The sequence below is a fragment of the Mustela nivalis genome (genome assembly GCF_964662115.1).
Source record: "Mustela nivalis genome assembly, chromosome: 6".
NCBI lineage: Eukaryota > Metazoa > Chordata > Mammalia > Carnivora > Mustelidae > Mustela > Mustela nivalis.
In genome coordinates, this window is record NC_139025.1 from 116,819,896 (window position 1) to 116,844,665 (window position 24,770).

The 24,770-nt window shown below is 41.6% G+C and overlaps 1 protein-coding gene across 1 annotated transcript; it reads right to left on the reverse strand.

The window, feature by feature from the left end:
* Nucleotides 1-6,809: 6,809 nt before the first annotated feature.
* On the reverse strand, nt 6,810-21,943 carry COX5A (cytochrome c oxidase subunit 5A). Its single transcript, XM_082735953.1, has 5 exons — nt 21,634-21,943; nt 14,135-14,251; nt 12,545-12,666; nt 8,577-8,699; nt 6,810-6,976 (listed from the first exon to the last, which is right to left on the reverse strand). Exons 1-4 carry the CDS (start codon nt 21,737-21,739, stop codon nt 8,586-8,588), a joined length of 459 nt encoding a protein of 152 aa, XP_082592079.1. The 5' UTR covers nt 21,740-21,943; the 3' UTR covers nt 6,810-6,976; nt 8,577-8,585.
* Nucleotides 21,944-24,770: the final 2,827 nt, after the last annotated feature.

The window sequence follows — 24,770 nt, forward strand, 5'->3', positions numbered from 1 at the left end:
AGATCAAGAGTTACACACTACTGACTGCACCAGCCAGGCGCCCCTCATCTGTGTCGTATTCTTGCCAAAAATTGTTTAACTAGATTTTAATAGCAAGGAAGCAAACCAAAAGCAGAATGTAGGGCATTCTACACCACCACTGCCTGGACTCTCCAGAAAAATGGACTGTACGCATTTTATGGCAAACTTTTTTATTTTTATTTTAAGATTTTTTTTTTTTTTTTAATCAGAGAGAGAGGGGGAGAGAGCGGAGAGCGAGCACAGGCAGACAGAATGGCAGGCAGAGGCAGAGGGAGAAGCAGGCTCCCCGCTGAGCAAGGATCCCAGGACGCTGGGATCATGACCTGAGCCGAAGGCAGCTGCTTAACCAACTGAGCCACCCAGGCGTCCCTTATGGCAAACTTTTTAAAAAAAAGATTTATTTACTTATTTATTTGACAGAGAGAGACATAGCAAGAGAGGGAACACAAGCAGGGGGAGTGGGAGAGGGAGAAGCAGGCTTCCTGCAGAGCTCAATCCCAGGACTCTGGGATCATGACTCAAGCTGAAGGGAGATGCTTAACGACTGAGTCACCCAGGTACTCCAAACTTCTTTAAGTATATTAACAGTATTGTGGTAACAGTAGGAAGAGAAAAATCCTTATTTCTAGATAGCTGCTTAAGTATTTAGGGATAAAATGCCATGTCTGCAATTTACTTCAAACGATTGAGGGAAAAGTGTATATATACTAGGAATAAAATAAATGTAGCAAACTATGAGTTTTTAATTTTTCAAAATAAAGAATAAGGAAAGAGAAAGTTCAAAACCCCATTCTGTTAGGGTAGAGCCCTTTACATCAAGCTGTGGAAGCATACTTTTTCTTTAAATTCTGAACATTACTTATTGTCTACTTCTTTTAGGTAGAACTAGAGTCCATTAAGCTAAAAGATAGCCTGTTTTCTCCAGCACAGTAAAAGAGTCAATCAAATATGACTTATGACAATGACATGGGAACTGATCTGACAAATGGGCATTTGACAGGAGCAAGAGATTTATCAGCAGACTTAATTACCTAGTCACCTTTGCTGCTTAGTAATAGGACTATGATTTAGAAATTTGCTTGCTTTGAAAATAATTCCCATTATTAGGGGTTGGCAAACTTTTTCTATAAATTGTCAGAAAATATTTTTGACTTTGTAGACTTGTGGATAGCACAGAGTGTCTATCAGCTCTGCCATCATAGTGCAAAAGCAGCCACAGAAACTGCACAAGGCAGGCACCTGGGTGGCTGTCTGTTGAGTGTCTGTCTTTGGTGGGGGTTGTGATCCCAGTCCCCCATCGGGCTCCTTGCCCAGCAGGGAGCCTAATTCTCCCTCTGCCTCTAGCTCCCCCTGCTTGTGCTTTCTCTGTCAAAGAAAGAAAGAAAATCTCAAGAAAGGAAGGAAGAAAGAAGGAAGGAGACTGCACAATACACATGTAATTAATGCCACTAAACTGCACACTTAAAAAATCTGACTTCTGATTTCAGCTCAGGTCAGAACCCTGAGATCAAGCAGCGTACTCAGGGTGGAGTCTGCCTTAAGACTCCCTCTGCTCCTCCGGATGCACGTGCATGTGCACAAGAACTTCAGTCTCTCTCAAATAAATAAATCTTAAAAATCAAAACAATAAAACAAAAACAAAACTTAATGGGACGCCTGGATGGCTTAGTTGGTTAAGCATCTGCCTTCAGCTGAGATCAGGATCCCAGAGTCCTGGGATCAAGTCCAGCATCAGACTCCATGCCCAGTCGGGGCCTGTTTCTCCTGCCTGCCACTCCCCCTGCTTGTGCCTTGCACTCTCACACACAAAGAAAGAAAGAAATATTTGAGGGTCTGAGTCAGTTAGGCAGCTGCTTCCGCTCAGGTCATGATCCCAGGGTCCTGGGATTGCTCCCCACTATGCTCTCTGCTCAACGGGGAGCCTGCTTTTCCTTCTCCCTCTGCCTGCTGCTCCCCCTGCTTGTGCTCTCTCTCTGAAAAAATAAAAATCTTGAAAAAAAAAAAAAAAACTTAAGGGGCCCCTGCGTGGCTCAGTGGGTTAAAGCCTCTGCCTTTGGCTCAGGTCAGGAGCCCCACATCAGGCTCACTGCTCAGCAAGGAGCCTGCTTCCCCTTCTCTCTGTGCCTGCTGCACTGCCTACTCGTGATCTCTGTGTCAAACAAATAAATAAAATCTTTAAAAACACTTAAAATACGTAAAAACTCAAAACAGCAGCCATAGATGATATGTAAATGACTACGTGGCAGTGTTCCTTGCTTATGGGCAATGAATTCTGAATTTCATATAACTTTGTCACAAAATCTTAATGTATTGATTTTTATCCATTTAAAAATATAAATAACAATTCTTAGCTGGTGGGCAGTAGAAAAACAGGTGATGGCCTGGATCTGGCCTGGGGGCTATACTTTGCCACACTTATCTTGGAGACAAAAGAGATACACAATGAGAGCAATTTATTAATTTTTTAAGAAAAATTTTATTTATTTGACAGAGAGAGAGCACAAGCAGGGAAAACAGCACAGAAAGAGGGGGAATCAGGGGACCTGATCCAGGGCTGGATCCCAGGACCCTGAGATCATGACCTGAGCTGAAGGCAGACACTTAACCAACTGAGCCACCCAGGGTCCCAATGAGAGCAAATTTAAAACGCAGTGCTTATTTCTATAGTCTAAGGTACTGTTGTAGCAAACATTAAGGGGCCTAAAAGTTAGCATTTACAATAAATTTAGAGGACCCATCTGTTTCTAGTAGCACAAATGACTTACTCAGGCAAAAACAAAATTTAGAAATCTCAACAGAACTTATGATGCAAAGAAAACTTCAACTAGCTACCAATTCTTTCCAGCTCCATACAAAATCTCCGGCACGTTAAGGACGTGCCAATACTGTTTTTAACTACCACCATCTTTCCAATTATCCTCTTGGGACTTAATTATTCTTTTTTTTTTTCTTTTTAAGATTTTGTCCATCAGAGAGTGAGCAAGTGATCAAGAACAAGCAGGGGGATCAGCAGGCAGCAGCAGACCGAGGGAGCAGCAGGCTCCCCACCAAGCAAGGAGCCCAATGCAGGACTCAATCCCAGGAACCTGGATCATGACCTGATCCTAAGGCAGATGCCTAACCAACTGAGCCACCCAGGTGTCCAAGGACTTAATCATTTTTCAGGACTCCTTTCTCCTCCCTCCTGCCTCACTGCCTAGAATCACTTTTTCACCACCTCTAATTCAGCCACAAGTTCATTATAAAAGCCATTACCCAAGCTGAAAATTCCAAACCATGGAATATTATGCCCCATTAAAAAGCAGGAGACAGACATGTGTTAATTGATATAGAAAATGGTTTACAATAGTAGTCTTGACCTAGCAAGGATGAGATAAACAAGTTTGTAAACAGCATGCAAAAAGTATATACACATGCACAAAGTAGAAACATCTGGAAAGATGGTCATCAGAATACTAGTGGTGGCTGTAACTGGGTGGGGAATTTCATGTATGTTTTATTCTTGTACTTCTATTGTTTCATGAACATGTATCATCTTTAAAATGAGGGGGCGCCTGGGTGGCTCAGTGGGTTAGGGCCTCTGCCTTCGGCTCAGGTCATGATCCCAGGGTCCTGGGATCGAGACCCCGCATCAGGCTCTCTGCTTGGCAGGGAGCCTGCTTCCTCCTCTCTCTCTCTGCCTGCCTCTCTGCCTACTTGTGATCTCTCTCAAATAAATAAAATCTTTAAAAAAAAAAAAAAAAAGAGAAAACCCAGGAGGCCTAGGTGGCTCAGTCAGTTAAGCATCCAACTCTTTATTTCGGCTTGGTTCATAATCTCAGGGTTGTGGGATCAGTGCTGGGGATGGAGCCTGCCTGAGAGTCTCTCTTCCTCACCCGCCACTTGATTTCATGCTCTCCCCCTCTCAAAAAAAGAAAAAAGAAAAAGAAATGAGAAAATCCAGTAAAGATATTTTTATTTTAAGAAAAAAGGACCACCACCAAAAATTCCTTAAAAAAAAAAAAGTTGTTTAGGGGCACCTGGGTTGTCAGTCGTTAAGCATCTGCCTTTGGCTCAAGTCATGATCCCACCTGGGATTGAGCCCCACATCGGGCTCCCTGCTCAATGGAAAGCCTGCTTCTCCTTCTCTCACTCCCCCTGCTTGTGTTCCCTCCCTCACTGTGTTTCTGTCAAATAAATAAATAAAATCTTCAAGAAAAAAAAAAGTTTAAGTCTTTACTGCAGATGTGCTTAAATATACTTTGAAGATATTTCAAAATATTTATTCACAATGGAATGACATGATACCTGAGATCTGATTCAAAATATTTGGGGGGCGCATGGGTGGCTTAGATGGTTAAGCTGCTGACTCTTGATTTTGACTGAGGTCATGATCTCAGGTTTGTGAAACTGGGCCCTGGATTGGGCTCTGCACTCAGCAGGGAGCGTGCTTCAAGTTTCTTTCTCCCTCTGCCCGCCGCCCCCACTGTCACTCTCTAACAAATAAATAATCTTCAAAATATTTAGTGGGGATAAATGATATAGATGAAAAGTGTGGCCATGTACTGATAATTGCTGAAGCAGACTGAGGAGTACCTGAAAACTTATAATAATACTTTTATCTTTGTAATGTTTGACATTTTCTCTAAGTTACTCCTCTCTTTCCCTCTCAATGTACCTGCTCCTACAATTTTAGCCATTAGCCTACTTTATGTTTTCATCCAAATGGTCTTCCACAGAAATTTCCCTTTTTTGCTGTTTCAAACCTTAAATTCTTTAGTTTTAGGCTTTTTTTCAGAACTCTAGGCCTATCCTACCCACTGATGCCTGTAATTTGACCAAAAATTAAATGTAGTTTTTTTTTTTTTTTTTTTTTTTTAAAGAGTTTTAAGTCATCTCTGGGTGCCTGGGGGGCTCAGTCATTAAGTGTCTGCCTTTAGCTCAGGTCATAATCCCAGGGTCCTGGGTTACACTGAGCCACCCAGGTGCCCCGTGTTTTTTTTTTTTTGAAGATTATATTTATTCATAAATAAAGAGAGAGAGAGATCACAAGTAGGCAGAGAGGCAGGCAGGGGGACAGGGAGCAGATTCCCTGCTGAGCAGAGAGAGCCCAGATGCGGGCTCCATCTCAGGACCCTGAGATCACGACCTGAGCCAAAGGCAGAGGCTTAACCTACTGAGCCACCCAGGCGTCCCCTGAATTGTGATCTTAACATCAGTTTTTCCAGACTCCCAAATCTATTTCCCCTATTTACTGCTCTATTATCAAATACCTGGCACAATGCTTGGTATATAGTAGGTATTCAATGAACATGGTGTGAAAGCCACTGTAATACTCATTTCTTACCCTTACAGATAGTTGTAAACCTATGTTCACTCCTCAGGCCTCTCCCACAATCTTAAAAGCAGAAACCATTTCTATCATTTTGCATTCCTCCTATAAGGTAAGGGCCCATGATATTGATATGTTCCTTTTCCAGCTAGTTCTAGTAAATCCTTTAGATCTGGTGAACTGAAAAAGGAGACTTAAAGGTGATTATTTATGCACATAGAGAAACTGTCAAAAAACAACAACAACAACAACAAAAAAAACAAAACAAAAAAAAACAAACAAAAAAACCCCCACCTTCCTCCCCAATGGTGCAAAGGCCAAACATGTCATATAATAAATAAAATTACCTTTTAGATAAAGCTGTGAATAAACAAAGCACCTCCAATCCTTTAGGCTTCAACTTAAAATGTTATTTCCTCTTCAGGAAAGTAACTGTATGTACCCATTATATATAATCAGAATAGTATCCATATGTACGTTCTCAGATGTTTAAGATAATCTCTGCCATGATGTCTTTATATAGGTGACTGTTCTGTTTACGACCTCTCTCAACCCCTCTCTCTGGGATTTGGGAGGTAGACCGATGATGATGTCATCCCAAGTGAGAAGCAACCTGACAATCTGGAGGAAAAACCAAGCAGTGTGACTGGGACATTATACTAAATGGAATGAGGAGGGGAAAGAGCTGCCTACGGAGGGGTCAAACCTAAGAACCATACCTACCAACTACACAATTAAATAAACATATGTGGGGATGCCTGGGTGGCTCAGTCGTTAAGCATCTGCCTTTGGCTCAGTTCATGATCCCATAGTCCTGGGATCTAGCCCCGCATCTGGCTCCCTGCTCAGCGATGGGAAGCCCGGTTCTCCCTTTCCCTCTGCTTCTGCTTATGTTCCCTCTCTTGCTGTGTCTGTCAAATAAATAAATAAAATCTTGAAGGAAAAAAAAAAAGAGAGAGAGAGAGAGAAAGAGGAAAGATAGCTAAACCTCAACCTATTAGTAATCCTATTTCCCTGGCACTGCAGTCAGAATGGCTATACTAGAAGTCACTTAGATCTAAAATCTTTCTCCAAGAGCTAGTCTCCAATAACATGGGCCTTCTAAACTAAGACGGGATTTGTGTATTTTATTAATTCTCAAGAGTAAACCCATTTATTTAGTTCTTAAAGAACTGAAAATCTATTATGTAGATTTTCACATATCAAATATATTAGTATTTGATGTCCAAGGCTAATACTGCACTGCGAGAGAAGAACAGGTAGGGAAGGAAAAGGCCAATAAGAGAGAAGCTGGCTACCACACAGCATATTCTCAAGACTATCTCGATAACCAGTTTTAAATTTATTTCATGTCAGATGGTTTCCAGAGAATTAAGGCAGTTCTCTCAGCACACAGTGGCAACAAAACCATGGAATCAATGGCTCTATGATGGCTCATTTTCTGCTTTTCAAAGCAAACACATGGAACGATACCTAATTTCAGTTCAAACTCATTTCCCTTTTATTAAAGTCCAAGTTACCATTACATGGTCTGGTATTCAATAAAGGAAAACTTGTTCAAATAAGGTAATATGTTATCATCAGTATTTCCAGGTGATTGTTTACAATCAAGTAGCATTATGAATAAATCCTTGAGAAGCCCATCTGTAAGAAAAAACACAAAGAATTAGCCAAAAAATAAAGGAAAGGTAGAAATCTTATTAAAAATAACCTTCTTTAGAGCAACAGTCCAGGGAAATCACTGGCTCTGTGTAGCCTTTTCTGTTCCTTAATCCTGCCTAGAGCTAACTCACAAGGGACTAGCTCTGTGGCTTTTTTGTGTTTATATACCTAGTACTTACTGGGGTGGTCCTCTTTTCCAAACATAAAGTGTTGGGGGGTTGCCCTATAAATTTTTTTTTTTTTTTTTTTTTTTAAAGAAATATCATCGCAGCCAGAATAGATTCTATGTAACAAAGATCTTCTGGACTCCTGGGACTACTTGATAAAATAAAAATTAAGCTGAAGTGTTTAAATATCCTTGTAAGAGTCCACTATGGAATATGAACCAAACACAAGAGCTTCAAAAATGTAAGAGGAAATCTATTCTGAATGCCTAGTTTTCTCACAAAAATCATTATTAGTACACACCTTTAAAAAATAAAGCCTTTCGTGTATTACAAAGATGAGCTAAAGGACTTCAGGGAGGTGGTGGTGATCTGGGGGTGGACAAAGATAAAATTAGGACTCCTGCTCCACAGCAATCTCTAACCAGGCTCACTGGACCTTTATCTTGTGAGGGAGCTGATTTAGCTCCTTCAAGAATTTTGGGTTCGCTTTTATTGGAACTTCTATTAGGTAGTTGACTTACACTATTTTAAAAAACAATGTCCTCCTATTCTTAGGAAGCAAATCCTCTAAGCCTCACTGTTTACCACTGAGAAATGAATATAGTAAATGCCTACACAGGGTGTGCAGCACAGTGAGAACAATGGACATGGGCTGGACTGGCTGGCTTTAAGTGTGGGTTCCAGTACTAGCTATATGACCTTGGACAAGGTGCCTCAGTTTCCTCATTAATAAAAGAGTAAAATGGGAATATTAGTAATAATAATAATAGTAACTACTTCAAGGGATGGTTTATGAGGGTTAAATGAGTTAATATTTACAGAGCACTTAAAACAGTGCCTGACACAAGAGTCATATATGCTGTATGTGTTTAAATAAAATAAAAAACGAGTCACTGCTTATGTATTTTCTGCACACTCTCACTAAAAATCCTGTGGCTGGTTCTATTACCTGCCTTCCCGAAGAGAACAAGGTATCAAGTAAGTTTTTATTATCAGTGATATTTACTTGACTGTTAAAATTCTAATGTGGGCACACAAAAACGAATGCATCAAATTAATAAAACTCTGTTAAAAATAAACAGATGTATAAAAAGCATGTGTGATGAACACCTTGTATGCAGTGGATTACTACCTTTAGTTTGGGGGAGGTAAAAGGAATGAAATTTTATGTTTTAAATATTTTATATAGATTTTTAATGGAGGCTTCCTCTTGCCTTTACACTAGTTAAGAGAATATAACAACTAAAAATGACAATTCTAGCTCCTTAAACTAACCATCATTAGTACTCTCTAAATCCTTCTGTTCATGGCCTCTAAGGAGGCCAATAAAAGATCTTATGCTGAGAAACTGAAATGTCACTCACTCCCCATTCCTTGGATTCATTTCTTGCCTTATTCAATGGTGTGCTGCTTACCCATGGGGTTTACACTTTGTCAAGGCCCAGTTCCTCTGGAGTGGAGATTCCCAGTTCATTTAAAGTTGGTCTAAGTTCTTGGATGACATAGGGGTAGATTTCCTTATGAGGTCCCGCTTTGTCCTGATGGCAAAGAAAATACTTACATTTAGCTCTCTGAAAAGCTATCTCTATTAAAAAAATGAACTTGAGAATGCTTTTAATCACATATGCAGAGGCTAGTAGCAGAGAATACATGTCACCTACTTTTTTTTTTTTTAAGATTTTTATTTATTTATTTATTTGAGAGAGAGAGAGAGAGAACATGAGAAGGGAGAAGGTCAGAGGGAAAGCAGACTCCCAGAAGAGCTGGGAGCCCGATGCGGGACTCGATCCTGGGACTCCGGGACCACGACATGAGCAGAAGGCAGTGGCTTAACCAACTGAGCCACCCAGGTGCCCCACATGTCACTTACTTTTAACATAGAACAACTAATGCAGGCACTATTCAAAGTAGGTTTATAAGCACCTCAAGAATAACTAAGACCATTAGATTAAATCCAGAAAAAACTAACAAAATAAAACAGGTTTTTTAAAAAGATTTATTTGACAGAGAGAGGCACAGCGAGAGAGGGAACACAACAAGCAAGGGGAATGGGGAGGGAGAACCAGGCTTCCCGCTGCTGAGCAGGGAGCCCAAAATGGGGCTCGATCCCAGGACCCTGGGATCACCACCCAAGCCAAAGGCAGATGCCTACCAAATGAGTCACCCAGGTGCCCCGAAACAAAACATTTTAAAGCCTCAAGTTACTAGAAAAGGTGGTGATGACAGAATTTTGTGAAGATAATTAAACATGCCCAGCAGGCAATAGGAATAATTAAGTTAACACAAGAAAAGTTTTTGAATTTGCTTCCAATCTGAGATCTTAACTGAATTAAGTACTGGTGCTGAATGGATTGACAGCCTACAGAACCCTTAATTATCTACCCACTGTAGATAAAGTCATGTCACACTTTCCCTCTTACAGACTTGCATTTCTTTCTTGTGTACCATGTCCCTTCGTGGAGAGCTATACTTATTCCCAGGGCAAGAGAGTTTTGACAAACACTCTTTGTCTTTGACAAACACCATAAAATGTAATTATACCTATATTTTCACGCAATTCCTCAGGGACAAATATTAAAAGGTCAACTGGGGGCCCCCTGGATGGCTCAGTCAGCTACCTTTGGCTCAGGTTCCAAACACAAAGTTTTGGGTCAGGCTCCCTGCTCAGCAAAAAGTCTGCTTCTTCCTCTCCCTCTGCTCCTCCCACCCCCACTTGTGTTCTCTCAATCTCTCTCAAATAAATAAGTAAAATCTTAAAAAAAAAAAAAAAAAGTCAAATGGACTAAGAGAGTGCCGAGCTGCTATTCATTTGCCTTTGTATTTTTCTTTCTTTTTTTTTTTTTTTTTTAAAGATTTTATTTATTTATTTGAAAGACAGAGATCATAAGCAGGCAGAGAGGCAGGTAGAGAGAGGAGGAAGCAGGCTCCCTGCTGAGCAGAGAGCCCGATGCGGGGCTCGATCCCAGGACCCTGAGATCATGACCTGGGCAGAGGCCCAACCCACTGAGCCACCCAGTTGCCCCCATAATTGTATTTTTCTAAAAAGATTCATTTTGGGGTGCCTGGGTGGCTCAGTAATTAACCATCTGCCTTCAGCTCAGGTTATGACCCCAGAGTCCTGGGATCAAGTCCCGCATTGGTCTCCCTATTCAGCAGGAAGCCTGTTTCTCCCTCTCCCACTCCCCTCGCTTGAGTTCCCTCTCTCCCTATGTCTCTCTCTGTCAAATAAATAAACAAAATCTTTAGAAAGAAAGAACGACTGATTAATTTTTGGCATGCCTGGGTGGCTCAGTCAGTTGGGCATATGCCTTCAGCTCAGGTCCTGAGATCAAGTCCTGCATCAGTCTCCTTGCTCAGCAGGTAGCCTGGTTCTCCCTCTGCGGGCTGCTCCCCCTGCTTGTGCTCACTCTCTCTCTCTGACATATAAGTAACAGTCTTTAAAAAAAAAAATGTATTTCTTTATTTAAAAGAGAGTGCAGTGCACAAGCAGGGGAAAGGGGAGAGGGAGAAGGAGGGAGAGAACCTCAAGCAGGCTCCCCACCATTCAAGAAGACTGAGGCAGAGCTTGGTCTCATGACCCAAGCAGAAATCAAGAGTTAGAAGCTCAACCAACTGAGCCACCAGGCATCCCTTAATCGTATAAAATTCTTTTTTTTTATTAAAGATTTTATTTATTTGACAGACAGAGATCACAAATAGGCAGAGAGGCAGGCAGAGAGAGAGGAAGGGAAGCAGGCTCCCAGCTGAGCAGAGAGCCCGATGCGGGGCTCGATCCCAGGACTCCAGTATCATGACCTGAGTGAAGGCAGAGGCTTTAACCCACTGAGCCACCCAGGTGCCCCAATCGTATAAAATTCTTGTTTAAAATGCAATGTATTCATTTTTCATTACAGAAAAAAAGGAGCTATAATCAAGAGAGAGGAGGGCAAGTATATATTCTCCTACATTTTCATCTATATATTTTTTAAAATAAAATGGGGTCACACCATAAAAATTGTTTCATAATTTTCTTCAATTAATATACTATAAATTGTTAGGGCGCCTGAGTGGCTCAGTTGCTTAAGCGACTGCCTTCTCTGGTCATGATCCTGGAGGCCCAGGATCGAATCCCATATCCGGCTCCCTGCTCAGCAGGGAGTCTACTTCTCCTGCTGACCTCTCTTCTCTCTTGCTCTCTCTTCCCTCTCAAATAAATAAATAAAATCTTAAAAAAAAAAAAAGTGTGAGTGTGTGTGTGTTTGTGTGTATATATATGAAATAAATTGTTGGGCACCTGCTGGTTCAGTTGGTAGAATGTGTGATTTTGGGCGCCTGGGTGGCTCAGTGGGTTAAGCCTCTGCCTTCAGCTCAGGTCATGATCTCGGGGTCCTGGGATCGAGTCCCGCATCGGGCTCTCTGCTCGGAAGGGCGCCTGCTTCCTCCTCTCTCTCTCTGTCTGCCTCTCTGCCTACTTGTGATCTCTGTCAAATAAATAAATAAAATCTTTAAAAAAAAAAAAAGAATGTGTGATTTTTTTTTTTTTTAAGATTTTATTTATTTATTTGACAGACAGAGATCACATGTAGGCAGAGAGGTAGGCAGACAGAGAGAGGGAGAAGCAGGCTCCCTGCTGAGCAGAGAGCCCGATGTGGGGCTCGATCCCAGGACCCTGGGCCGAAGGCAGAGGCTTTAACCCACTGAGCCACCCAGGCGCCCCGAGTGTGTGATTCTTGATCACAGGGTTCTGAATTCAAGCTCCACATTGGGTATGGAGCCCAATTAAAATTTTAAAAAATAATATTAAGAAGGAGAATACACTATTGTTCAACACATTTCCACAACATTAATAGATAACCTCTTCTGGGAAGTCCCATCTTAAGAAACAACTAACAACATTTAACTTCATACCACAAATAGCACAAATAACCTTTGTACATCCGTAATTATTTCCTTAAGATAAATTCTCAAATGGAATTGCTGAACAAAAGGGTTATCAAGCAGAAATCTTTTTAAGATTTTATTTATTTGACACAGAAAGGGAGAGAACAAGCATAAGCAAGAGGAGGGGCAGAGGGAGAGGGAGAAGCAGTCTCCTCACTAAGCAAGGGGCTCAATCCCAGGACCCTAAGGTCATGACCCAAGCCAAAGGTAGATGCTTAACCAGCTGAGCTACTGGTCGATGGGCTTGAGGTACCCCTCAAGCACAATTTTTTAAACGTTGCATAAATTCTGCCAAATTGCCCTCCGGAAAGATTGCAATTGCAATGCACATTTCCTATAAGTGGGATAGGAATTTTAGGGATTTTAGGGATTTTAACAAATTCAAAAACAGAGGATACACTGATATCTAACAACAGCCCACCCATCTCCAGGAACAACTTTAGCATTGTTATTTTTCACTGACCTTAACAACCTCTAGGATGCGAACTGCACTAGCAAAATCATTTAACCGTCTGCATGCCCGTAAAGCAGCATCAATGATTTTGGGTTCTGGAACCAGATCATAGCCAACGAGTGTGTTCATCCCTGTCAAATAAAAAAAAGGATCCATGTCAACCTGGAATATCCTCATATAAGCTACAATTTAATTATCTACATTTTTACTGAATCATAGACATGTGATCTTGTCTGTTTGGACCTCTAGTCTCTTGTCTATAAAATAAAGTATGAGACTCTACTTTTAACAAATTCTAGATAGTAAGATCATAATGGATCTTCCACAGTGAAGTAGTGGAAAGAACGAACTATGCAGCCGCATGCAGGCTGAAGACTAAAAAAAGAAAAAGAAAAAGAAAAAAGAAACCAGAGTTTTCTTAAATGCTAATACTGTTTTTATAATAATTAGTTGGCTCTTCTTCAAACAAGAGGGTCATTTACAACTCATAGCCTTAACTTATACTTAGCACAATGTATATACTTTGGTTGCTTTAAAATAAGATTTTATTGGAAAATAATCTAAAAGCCACCCGAGAAATGCTTAAGGAGATTTAATGAAGCCCAAATGAGGACATTATGGAGATCTAGAGAAGCATTAGTGCACATTCAACCAGAAAATGACTGGGCATGATTACTTTCAGCTCTGCACAAAATGACATATCATAAAATTTAAGATTCTCTTAATGGGAATGCAGAATTACTGTTCTTTTCATTACTGCTATTCAAGATTACTCAGTAAGAATTTTCCTGGTTGCAGCAAAGAAAGAGTCATTATTACATTAGTGCAGGTAAGTCTGAAGCACTTACGCTGTCCTGCTTTTAGTTATTTTAATATATGTAAACAAAAGACACAGTGACTACAATGCTAGAATATAGTCACAAAGACTGAACTCTTTGTATGAGATAAATTATGTATACTTGAAATTAGTTTTCTACTTGACTCTTAGACTAGTCATCCTAAATGTTACCTACTCATGTTCGATGCACATCTGCAAATTAGGAAAAACAACTTCTAGGTTACTTAAACTGAAGAGTAATTCAGGGCAAGATAAATCATAAGTTAGACTGAAAGTAACAAAAAACTCAAACCATTACCAAGAGTGGGGAGTAGGGAGAACCAAATGCCTACGTGTTTAACTTATCTAAAAGGTACAAAATTGTTAATTCTTGCTCATCCTAATCTATCAACATAGCAATGGTTTTCAATCAGGGGTGATTTTGTCCCCCAGAAAACATTTTTGGTTGTCACACTGCAGACTGGTGGGGGTGAGATGGTGGTTGGCACCTAGTAGGCTAAAGCCAAGGATGCAGTCAAATATCCTATAATGCAAAAGACAGGCCCACAACAAAAAATCATCTGGCCCAAAAAGTCAATTGTGCCTGCTTTACAGGAAATACTACGAAGGCTATAAACTTTGCCAACTGCAAGTTGCATGACAATACCTAGTTTACATGAGGCATATTTTCAAAATAGTGGCTTTCAACAGAGTAGTGAAAGACTATAAAGTACTTGCCAATTCTATGCCAAAGTAGACAAATATGCCTATGTTCCAATTACCTTTACGCAATTCCCAGGCATCAATATCTGGCTTGTTGAAGTATGTCACCCAGCGAGCATCAAACTCCTCATCTGTCTCATGTGACCCATGGGAGTAGCAGCGAAGAGACTGGACAGCTACAATGAAGAAAGAACAATGACTTCAATGTACAGAAAGAAATAATACTTGACATACCCTGTCAATACATTAAGGTTATTTGTTTTCTTTTTTTAAAAAATTGTGTTAAAAGAGGTGCCTGGGTGACTCAGTGGGTTAAACCTCTGACTTCAGCCTGGGTCATCAACTCAGCAGCAGGGAGCCTGCTTCCCCATCTCTCTCTGCCTGCCTCTTTGCCTACTTGTGATTTCTCTGTCAAATAAATAAATAAATAAAAATCTTTTAAAAATATTAAAAAATAATAGTAAAACTGTGTTAAAATATATACATCAGGTTTATCATCTTAACCACTTTTAATTGTACAGCCCAAGGACGTAAAATATATCCAATGCATTAAATTCTGAATCAACTATATATATCATGGTAGGAAGATTATTCAGCAGGTTGAATAAAACAAATCTTATGTATTGATACGAAAAAACATCTTTTTTTTTTTTTTTTAAGATTTTATTTATTTATCAGAGAGAGAGAGGGAGAGAGAGCGAGCACAGGCAGACAGAATGGCAGGCAGAGGCAGAGGGAGAAGCAGGCTCCCTGCTGAGCAAGGAGCCCGATGTGGGACTCAATCCCAGGACGCCAGGACCATGACCTGAGCCGAAGGCAGCTGCCCAACCAACTGAGCCACCCAGGCATCCCGAAAAAACATCTTAAAAACTAAGCAAAGAAAAGCAAGTAGAGGGGCGCCTGGGTGGCTCAGTGGGTTAAGCCGCTGCTTTCGGCTCAGGTCATGATCTTGGGGTCCTGGGATAGAGTCCCGCATCAGGCTCTCTGCTCAGCAGGGAGCCTGCTTCCCTATCTCTCTCTCTGGCTGCCTCTCCGTCTACTTGTGATTTCTCTCTGTCAAATTAATAAATAAAATCTTTTAAAAATAAAAAAAAAAAGAAAAGCATGTAGAACAAAAAGTACTATATATGTACGTTTATACTTTTTCCCCCTAATGTGTAATATAGCTTCAAACTGTTAAAAGTGTTTTACATACTTCCGAAATATATGAATTTTTATGATAAGCACAGTATTAATTCCTAGTTTTAAAAAAATGCCCATTCTAGCTTTATTTTTTCAAAGATTTTATTTATTTGACAGACAGAGATCACAAGTAGGCAGAGAGGCAGGCAGAAAGGCGGGGGTTGGGGGGGGAAGCAGGCTCCCTGCTGAGCAGAGAGCCCCTGTGCAGGGCTCCATCCCAAGGGCCCTGAGACCATGACCTGAATCGAAGGCAGAGGTCCAGCCCACTGAGCCACCCAGGTGACCCCCAATCCAGTTCTTAAGCAAATTTATAATTTGTATTTTTAATACATTAAAAAGAAATATACTCTCCATTAAATTATATTCCAAAATAAATTACACAACCTGACAAAACAATAGTAATTAAAAAAATTATTTTATCAAACTACAGTCCCCTCCTGGCAAATTCTGATAAACCCTTAAGAGGGAACATACACTCTCACTTACACTGCATGAGAAAAACTGCTCTGTAAGATATCTAAGAAGTGAGAGTTTTAAATGTAACATGTAGGGGCTCCTGGGTGGCTCAGTGGCTTAAGCCTCTGCTTTCAGCTCAGGTCATGATCTCAGGGTCCTGGAATCGAGCCCCGCATTGGGCTCTCCACTTGGCAGGAGGCCTGCTCCTCCCACTCCACCGCTTTCCTCTCTGCCTACTTATGATCTCGGTCAAACAAATAAATAAAATCTTAAAAAAAAAATATATATATATATATATATAACATGCAAAAAACAACAACAACAACGATATAGGACACACTGGGGAAAAGATAGTCTCTTTAATAAATGGTGTTGGGAAAACTGGACAATTACATGCAGAAGAATGAAATGGTACCATTTTTTTACATCACACACAAAAATAAACTCAAATGGATTAAAGATGTGAATATAAGACTGTAAACCATAAAATTCCTAAGAAAACATAGGCAGTTAAGTTCTTGGACATCAATCTGAACAGTATTTTTTTGGATCTGTCTCCTAAGGAAAGGCAACAAAAGCAAAAATAAACAAATGGGACTATATAAAACTAAAAAGCGTTTGCAGAGTGAAGGAAACCATCAACAAACGGAAAGAGCAACGTACTGAATGGGGGAAAATATCTGCAAATGATAAAACTGGTAAGGGTTTAATATCCAAAATATATTAAAAAATCACACAACTCAATATCAAAAGAGCAATCCAATTAAAAATGGGCTGAGGACCTGAATAGACATTTCTCCAAAGAGAGACAAAAGGTCAACAGACACATAAAAAGATGCTCAACATCACTAACCATCAAGGAAATGCAAACTGTAATCACTATGAGTATTACATTATACCTGTCAGAATGGCTATTACCAAAAGGCAAAAAATAACAAGTGTTGGTGAGGATGTGGAGAAAAGGGAACCCTTGTGCACTGTTGGTGGGAATGCAAACTGGTACACCTACTATGCAAAACAGTATGGAGGTTCCTCAAAATTTTATAAACAGAATTCCATATGATCCAACAATTTCACTTCTGGGTATTTATCTCAAGAAAACAAAAATACTAATTTAGAAAGACAGATACATGCATCTCTATGTTCACTGCAGCACTATCTACAGTAGACAAAACATGGATGGAACCAACTTAAGTGTCCATAAATAGATAAATGGATAAAGAAAATGTGGTATTTATATTTATAATGGAATACTACTTAGACATAAAAAGAATGAAATCTTGCCATTTGTGACAACATGGATGGACCTAGAGTATTATGGAAAGGAAAATGAGCCGGAGAAAGACAAACAGCATATGGATTTCACTTGCATAGGGATCTAAAAGATAAACAAAACAAAGAGACTCAGATACAGAGAACAATCTGTTGTTGGTGACTGCCAGAGGGAAAGGAGCATGGAGGTGATAAGCACATACAGGGATTAAAAAAAAAAAACAGAAAAACTGGGGCGCCTGGGTGGCTCAGTGGGTTAAAGCCTCTGCCTTCAGCTCAGGTCATGATCCCAGGGTTCTGGCATCCAGCCCCGCATCGGGCTCTCTGCTCAGCGGGGAGCCTGCTTCCTCCTCTCTCTCTCTGCCTGCCTCTCTACCTACTTGTAATCTCTGTCAAATAAATAAAATCTTTAAAAAAAAAAATCCTTAGCTGAATACTTAAAGCACAGTATAAAAAGTTATAATTACTTTGGAAGACTGTTTAGTGCTTTTTCTCCCCCCCCCCCCACGAAGACTTTTTATTTGTTTATTTATTTGTGTGTGTGTGAGAGAGAGAGAGAGAGAGAGCGCTCGCGCATAAAACCAGGGGGAGCAACAGGCAGAAGGAGAAGCAAGCTCCTACGGGGCTCCATTCCAGGACCCTGGGATCATGACCTGACTGGAAGGCAGATGCTTAATCCACTGAGTCACCCAGGTCATGCTTTACTGCTTTCTTTTTTTCAAATTATTTTATTTATTTATTTGACAGAGACCACAAATAGGCAGAGAGGCAGGCAGAGAGAGAAAGGAGGAAGCAGGCTCCCTGCTGAGCAGAGAGCCTGATGTGGGGCTCGATCCCAGGACCCTGAGATCATGACCCGAGCCAAAGGCAGAGGCTTAACCCACTAAGCCACTCAGGTGCTTCAAGTTAAACACACACCCTACATACTGCTCAATAAATCTACTTCTAATTATTTCCCAAGAAAAATTAAATAATACATACTAATTCTTTCCCCAGAGGTACTTACATGTACCTTTCCTACCACTCAGAAAAGTGTTTAATACCCATTTCCTTTAGCTTACTGCTGGGTATGATTTTACTAGATGACTGGCAGCTTTGTTTTGTTTCTAACCAAAGATAAAGATGACCAGCAACTACAAATCCTAAGCAAGGAGAGTGATGGGTAACCTTTAATAATTTGTGCACTTTCCTTCTAGAAGTCCCAAATTACAAACTAATTATATTAGCAAAAAACCTTTTATGAAACAACTGTTTATAATACCAAGCGTGATCTGGGTACATCCCCCTTCCAACATGGCAAAATCAAACTCTCCAACATGGTTCAAATTGTATTACTAACTTCAGTACTTCAGTAAGGGAAGGAGTAGGATCTACTCTCCTAGATGTGCATACGCCCATCATATATTTAACATTTTGATTTTTAGGTGAACTACACAGGCAATCCCCGCTACCAATCCAACTTATGTAGAGCATTTTCACTTACGTTTGAGGTTTTTACCAAGTCCTTTGAAAACAACTGCTCAGTGCTTTTATACAACCTGAAGATTCCAGAGTAGGAAAAGAGAAGTGTCTGAAAATGAACATTTCTACAAACTCAATCTAAAAAGCTATTTCTAGGGCGCCTGGGTGGCTCGGTGGGTTGAGCCTCTGCCTTCAGCTCAGGTCGTGATCTCAGGGTCCTGGGATGGAGTCCCACATCGGGCTCTCTGCTCGGCAGGGAGCCTACTTCCTCCTCTCTCTCTCCCTGCCTCTCTGCCTACTTGTGATCTCTGTCTGTCAAACGAATAAATAAAATATTTTTAACAAATAAATAAATAAATAAAAAGCTATTTCTAACACTACTTTTTGGCATTCAGTTAAGCATTCTGTTCCAAAAAAAGGGGGGGGGGTGCCTGGCTTGCTCAGTTGGTTAAGTGGCTGGCTTGGGCTCAGGTCATGAGCCCAGGGTCCTCCGGGATTGAGCCCCTCATCCTTCCTCTCACTCTCAAATACATAAAATGTTTAAAATCAACAACCACCACCAACAACCAAAAACCCAACATACTTAGAAGAATTAATCCCTTTAGTTTAAATTTATTAAATCAGAGCGCTTTCCACTTAATAACTAATCAGCTCAGATAAAGTCTCCCCAAATGGTCATTTTGGCATCGGTAATTCTAGGAGAAAGGAAAGAAATGAATAATGAAGAGGGCACATAAACAACCTCAAAGGCAGGACTGCTGAGGTGCAAGCCTGAAGAGCAGCCATGGACTTTAAAGGCTGGAAATCCAGAAGTGTAGGAGTAGTGCAGAAAAGAAGGCTGGGCGGTTATTAGAAAACGCTACCTAAATCCAGCCCTTGGCAAGAAAAGGAAGAGAAAACTCCCACTCTTCTGAGTTATCAGGGTCAGGATATAGTAAACAGGACTGTTAAAGTCTTAAGGGTTGACTAAAGAACCTAACCACTATTTTAAAATATTTTAATTCAGCAGTTTTCGGAAAACAATGTTTCAAGTTGGAGGCTTCTGGAATTTGGGTTGTCACTTAACTAGACCAAACTTGAGGTCCCTCAGGTTAACCCCTCCAGAGCTCTCTTTTTAAATATTTTATTTATTTGACAGAGAGAGAGCACAAGCAGGGGGAGCAGCAGGGTGCCCACTGAGCAGGGAGCCCCGCAGATGCCAGACTCAAGATTACAGGGCCCTGAGCTGAGGCAGATGCTTAACTGACTAAACCACCTAGGCACCCCTCAGAGCTCTCTTTCAAGTGTACCCTGATTTGGCCTTAACAGCCTCATCCAAAAAATTTTATTCTCTTTGACTTTCAAATTATAAAACCTGTTCAGTTTTATATGGATAACAAACCCTAACATATAATTTGCAAAAATGGAATCTGCTATAATAAAGCAAATATATATTTAAGCATTTGTGCCAGGCAAGATGCTACGAGTTACATTATTTCATTTAAGCTTCACAACTACCAAAGATCCTGATTTTAGAGATGAGGTAACTGAGCTTTAATGTTAATGAACATGCCCAAGGTCACACAATTAGAAAGTAGCTGACGTAAATGTAACGTAATGTAACCAACATAAACACCTAAAATAAAGATTTTTTTGTTTATAAATTATACCCAAGAATGGGAATAGAACTCCTAGAAGATAAATAAATGTTCAAACTTTTTTTTTTTTTGGCTCAAACTTATTAAGGAGAAGAATCCTTTACTCTACAGTCTGCCAAAAATCTCTACCTTTTCCCTAGCCTGCCACAAAATGGAGCAATTTTTTTTGAAGAGGTCACAAGAAAACACCCCAAAAGGTATCTATATGAAAATATTGTAGTACTTTAGCATTTAGATAAGGAAAATGCAAAATAAAACAAAACAAAAATCATAAAATTTGACAAACATCAGGATGGGCCAAAAATAACTACAGCCAAGACACTGAAAATAGTTCCACCACTAGTAAAGGAAATCAGTTTCCCAAGATGCGCCTCAATTTCCTCCTTTTTATAAAATGAGACAGTCTTCCTGAAGTGCATGCTAGTTTTACTGTTCTATGATAAACGAAGAGAAAGCACATTTCTTAGGTTCTGAAGGATCTAGTTATTAACACTCAAGTCAAGAGAACAACCTTCTTTCTTTTGAGTTCGTAAGTGTAAATTTGCATGCTTAGGGCCTAATTTTCACACCCCGCATATACTACCATCATGGACTAAGACCAAAGTGCAGTTACACTAATTAAAAAAGTACAGTGATGGAAACAAAATCTCCGCAAGTACAGTGATGGAAACAAAATCTCCGCAAACACATAGGGGGAAGGCACAGTCAAGAGAGAGGAATCAGCAGCACAATTCATATTCCAGCAATCAGATTTTCGACTGGAAGCAAAAAAAAAAGCTTCCCTTCTGTCTGTAGAACTCAGTATTTCTGAGCGTGTGGGGCCCAATTTTCGAAAGATGTATGTATATACTTTGCCTAACACCTATCAATATTCAGGCTCTCTTCCAGATTTCAGGAAACAACCATACATGGCTGTTTCTTAAGATAGATCTTAAGAATGGAAGAGTTGGAACGTGGCACAACAGTCTCTAAAACGACAGAACGGTCTGCGAAGGTGACATAGAAAACGCTAACCGAGAAAGGCCTGATTTTTTAAAAAGTCTACTGTGTCCCACTGGTGTCCCCAGGAGACGCTATCGGTGTCCGTGCCCGCGTCCCCGGAAGGGCCACCCCTGCCCCTACACCGACCGCGACGCGCCGGGCGGCTCAATGTCACCTTCGCCGACGCGCTGTAGGCCGGCGGCGGACACTCCCAGTCAGGTGGCTGCAGGGGTCAGCGCCGGGGCACGGTCACGGCCCGGGGACCGAAGGAGTTCCGTGGGCGCGGGAGGCGCACTGCGCCCCTTCCCTGGAGCCCACAGCAGGTCCACACCTGATCAGTCCGCGGTGCCTGCACCAGGAAGTCGCGCTGGGGGAGGCCCCGGGGGCCGCGTCTTCGAGTCCCCCATTTAAGTGGAGGCGGCGGGGAGAGAGGCCAGCGGTCACCAGGTTCGTCCGCCCGCCCGCAGGGCAGGGGCTAGGCCGCGGGGCAGGCCTTCCCTCGAGTGGCGGCGGGGGACCAGGTCACCGCAAGGACACGCGGGCGCTAGGAGTGGCGGCGGGGGCCTTACCGGCGGCGGGGCCGGGGACCGGGCTTGAGTACTGGAGGCCTCGAGGGCTGGCACGGGCGGCTGCGGCTGCGGCTACAGCGCAACGGCGAAGAGCAGCGCCGAGCATGACGGCGATGGCTGCGCGCAGTCCTAGGCTGAACAGAAGCCGGGTGTGAACTCACGGGCCGCTCCGGAGCTCGCGGGGGCCGGACTCACGCACCGACGTACGGTGGGTGGAGCGTGAGGCCCCGCCCACTGCGGCGCTCGCGCCCTGGCGGGTTGACTGCGGACGCCGGCGGACTACGGCGGCGCGCTAAGGACAAAACATTTTTACGCTGTGCCGGCCCAGCCCCGTCCCACCCAGTCTCAGTCTCGCCCTTGGTGGAGCCGGGGTGTAAGGTCGTTGAAGCGCCGGACGGGGGACGATACCGTAGTTCACGTCCGGAAGCGATTCCATCAACCCCAAATGGGAGCAATAAGGGGGCTTCAGTCGGTAAAGCATGCGACTGTTGATCTCGGGATCGTGAGGTGAAGCCCCACGTTGGTCTTAGAGATTATTTAAGGAAATAAAGAGATTTTAAATGGGAGTGTTAACAAGGATAGCAACGACAAGTTATAATAAAAATACCCTCTTTGTTTAACCTCTTCCCTTCCCTTTTGGAGCCTAAAATAAGAAAATGGGGAAAAACACAACTGCGTACATGTAAGGGATTTTATTAGTAACCCTTCTTAGATCACAAACGCGCAAGCATTAAAAAATAAGCTCAGCCACTTCACTCTACAGGTAACAAACTCATAAATAAGGTTGCTTGTTGGCAATCAAGGCTCTCAAATCCCCAGTTCTCAGGACTTAACTGGATATTTGTTGTATACCGACTTATGATTTCAAACCCATGTTTTGAAATCTTGTTTTGGACAAAGTTGTTCGTGGCTTGAATTTGTTTAGAATGACTTATTTACTTATTTTAATGAAATTGCTTTGAAGTTGGATATTAGGTCTTTCTAATAGAACAGTTGCACCTGGAGCACAAAAGACCCCTAGGTCCTTCGCAGCAGAGTAAGGGCAATGGTGTCAATCACCTGATGGACTTTCAAACTTTATAAAGAATTGGTGAGGACTTCCCAAGAACATCCCGTCTGGACAAGACTGCCCTTTGCTGGGTACTTGAGACACTTTCTCCTGCCATGGCCATGCTGGCTGCTTTTGGTTGGCAGTGGTAATAAACCATACAGCAGTCCCATTAAATAAGGGACATCTGTTACCGCTTGGCAAGGCTACTCCTTGTAAGCTTGTGATGGTTCCTCCTGGAGTAATAACCTTTAAAGCAGCCTACACCAGTGCCTTGGCTTGCTTGCTATGTGCCCCAATTGTGAGGGGTCTAGGCAGGCAGCTGATATCCGGCTTTTAGTTGAAGGACTCACTCTACCAAGAACCAACTCACAGAAAGATGGACTTCAACTGAATTTGGATTTTTTTTTTTTTTTCTAAATTTGGGCTTTATTTCTTTCCTCTCCACTTTGTCCGGAACAGTAGTGTATTTAATTGGTCATTGGTTTTAAATATGTTATTTTTCAATTTCTCCATAAGAGACATTATCTTCTATGCTATTGGCTTGTGAAATGTTGTTATAAGCTATAATTAACCCAGTGAACCTGTGTTAAGCAAATTATTGGCAAAGGCAATTTCAGTCTCTGAGCATAATTTGCCTCAAATAAAACAGTATTTCTGGCCAGAGGCCTGCCCCCAATATCTACAGGAGGGCTCCTGTAGCAGGCTTCTGTGACATGGGGTTGATCACATTCCAAGGCTCTTAACATCTAGTCTGGCCTTATTAACTACATCCTGACTTTGAGCTCCTGGGCAGTGGGACCACTTCCCCAGGCCTGAATTACCACGATGCCACAGGAGTTAATGAGACAGTCTCTTGTCTTGGTGTCCTTCATTCTCTATCCCTGAACTCACTGAGGAAAGAAAAAATGGACTTTCAGCTTCCTTTTCCTCACTCCAGGCCCTTTCTCCTGGGTGTGGCATCTGCCTTTCTCTTTTCCCTCCCTAGCAGTGTGGCTCTAGGGGGTATGATCCTGGCTGGCAAAAGGATAAAAAAACTTTTCAAAGCACCTGCCCTCACCTTCTCCCACCAGCCAAACCACAGGACACTTGGAGAAGCTTTAACCTCATTGCATTTCAATTAATATTCATCATATTAAGAGCTGGAAGCTCAGGATGAGGTCAGGGCTCCCAATATTAAGAAAGTACTAAATGGGGTATATTGCACCTGAATCCCAACTGGTCTCTCTGTTTTGCCTACAGTGCCTTAGATTGGCTACTAGAGTGTTATTTAATACAATTATGGCTATAATTTATTATGTGTCACTGAATGCTGCAAACTATTTTTTAAAATAAATTCTACCCCCAGCGTGGGGCTCGAACTCACAACTCCAAGATCAAGAGTCACATGCTCTACCAACTGAGCCAGCCAGGCACCCTTGCAAACTATTATCCCATCTAATACTCATAACAGCCTTGTGAGATAAGAATTTATCCGTTTTATGGTTAAAGGAATAGACTCAAAGGGCACTTGTTCAAGAATCACACAGCTAATAAATAGTAATTTTTGTATTTGAGACCAGGTTTGTCTGATTCTAGAAATTGTGGGATTTTGCCCCACCACCCCTAGAGGTAGGCTTTGATAGCTTCTCAGTGAATTCCAAAGCCCCTGCTATCTTGGGGGGGGGGCAGTTCTCAGCCCTCATCACCAGTATTCATTTTCTATTGCTGCATAACAAGTTACCACAAACTAAGCAGTTTAAAACAATTCCCATTTATTATTTCCCAATTGCTATAGGTCAGAAGTCCAGGCATGGCATGATTGGTTCTCTGTTCAGGGTCTCAGAAAACTGAAATCAAGACGTTAGTCAGGTCTGAGGTCTCATCTGGAAATCAGAGTCCTCTCCCTTGCTTGTTCAAGTGGTTGGCAGAATTTGGTTCCTCACAGTTGTAGGACTGAGTGCCCATTTTTTCTTGCTGGTAGCAGAGAGCCCTTCTCAGCTCTTACCACATGGGCCCTCCCTAGGCCCTCTCACAGTACTGCAGCTTACCTCTTTTAAAGGTTTTTTTTGTTTTTTGTTTTTGTTGTTTTTTTTGAAAGATTTTATTT

What these genes read in the sequence shown, in the direction of transcription:
- COX5A (XM_082735953.1), bottom strand. Translation starts at nt 21,739, where the DNA reads ATGCTCGGCGCTGCTCTTCGCCGTTGCGCTGTAGCCGCAGCCGCAGCC. An exon ending in TGCCTGGGAATTGCGTAAAG is followed by an intron (nt 12,667 to 14,134) that starts GTAATTGGAACA and finishes TTTATTTGACAG; the next exon opens with GGATGAACACACTCGTTGGC. An exon ending in GCATCCTAGAGGTTGTTAAG is followed by an intron (nt 8,700 to 12,544) that starts GTCAGTGAAAAA and finishes CTTTGCCATCAG; the next exon opens with GACAAAGCGGGACCTCATAA.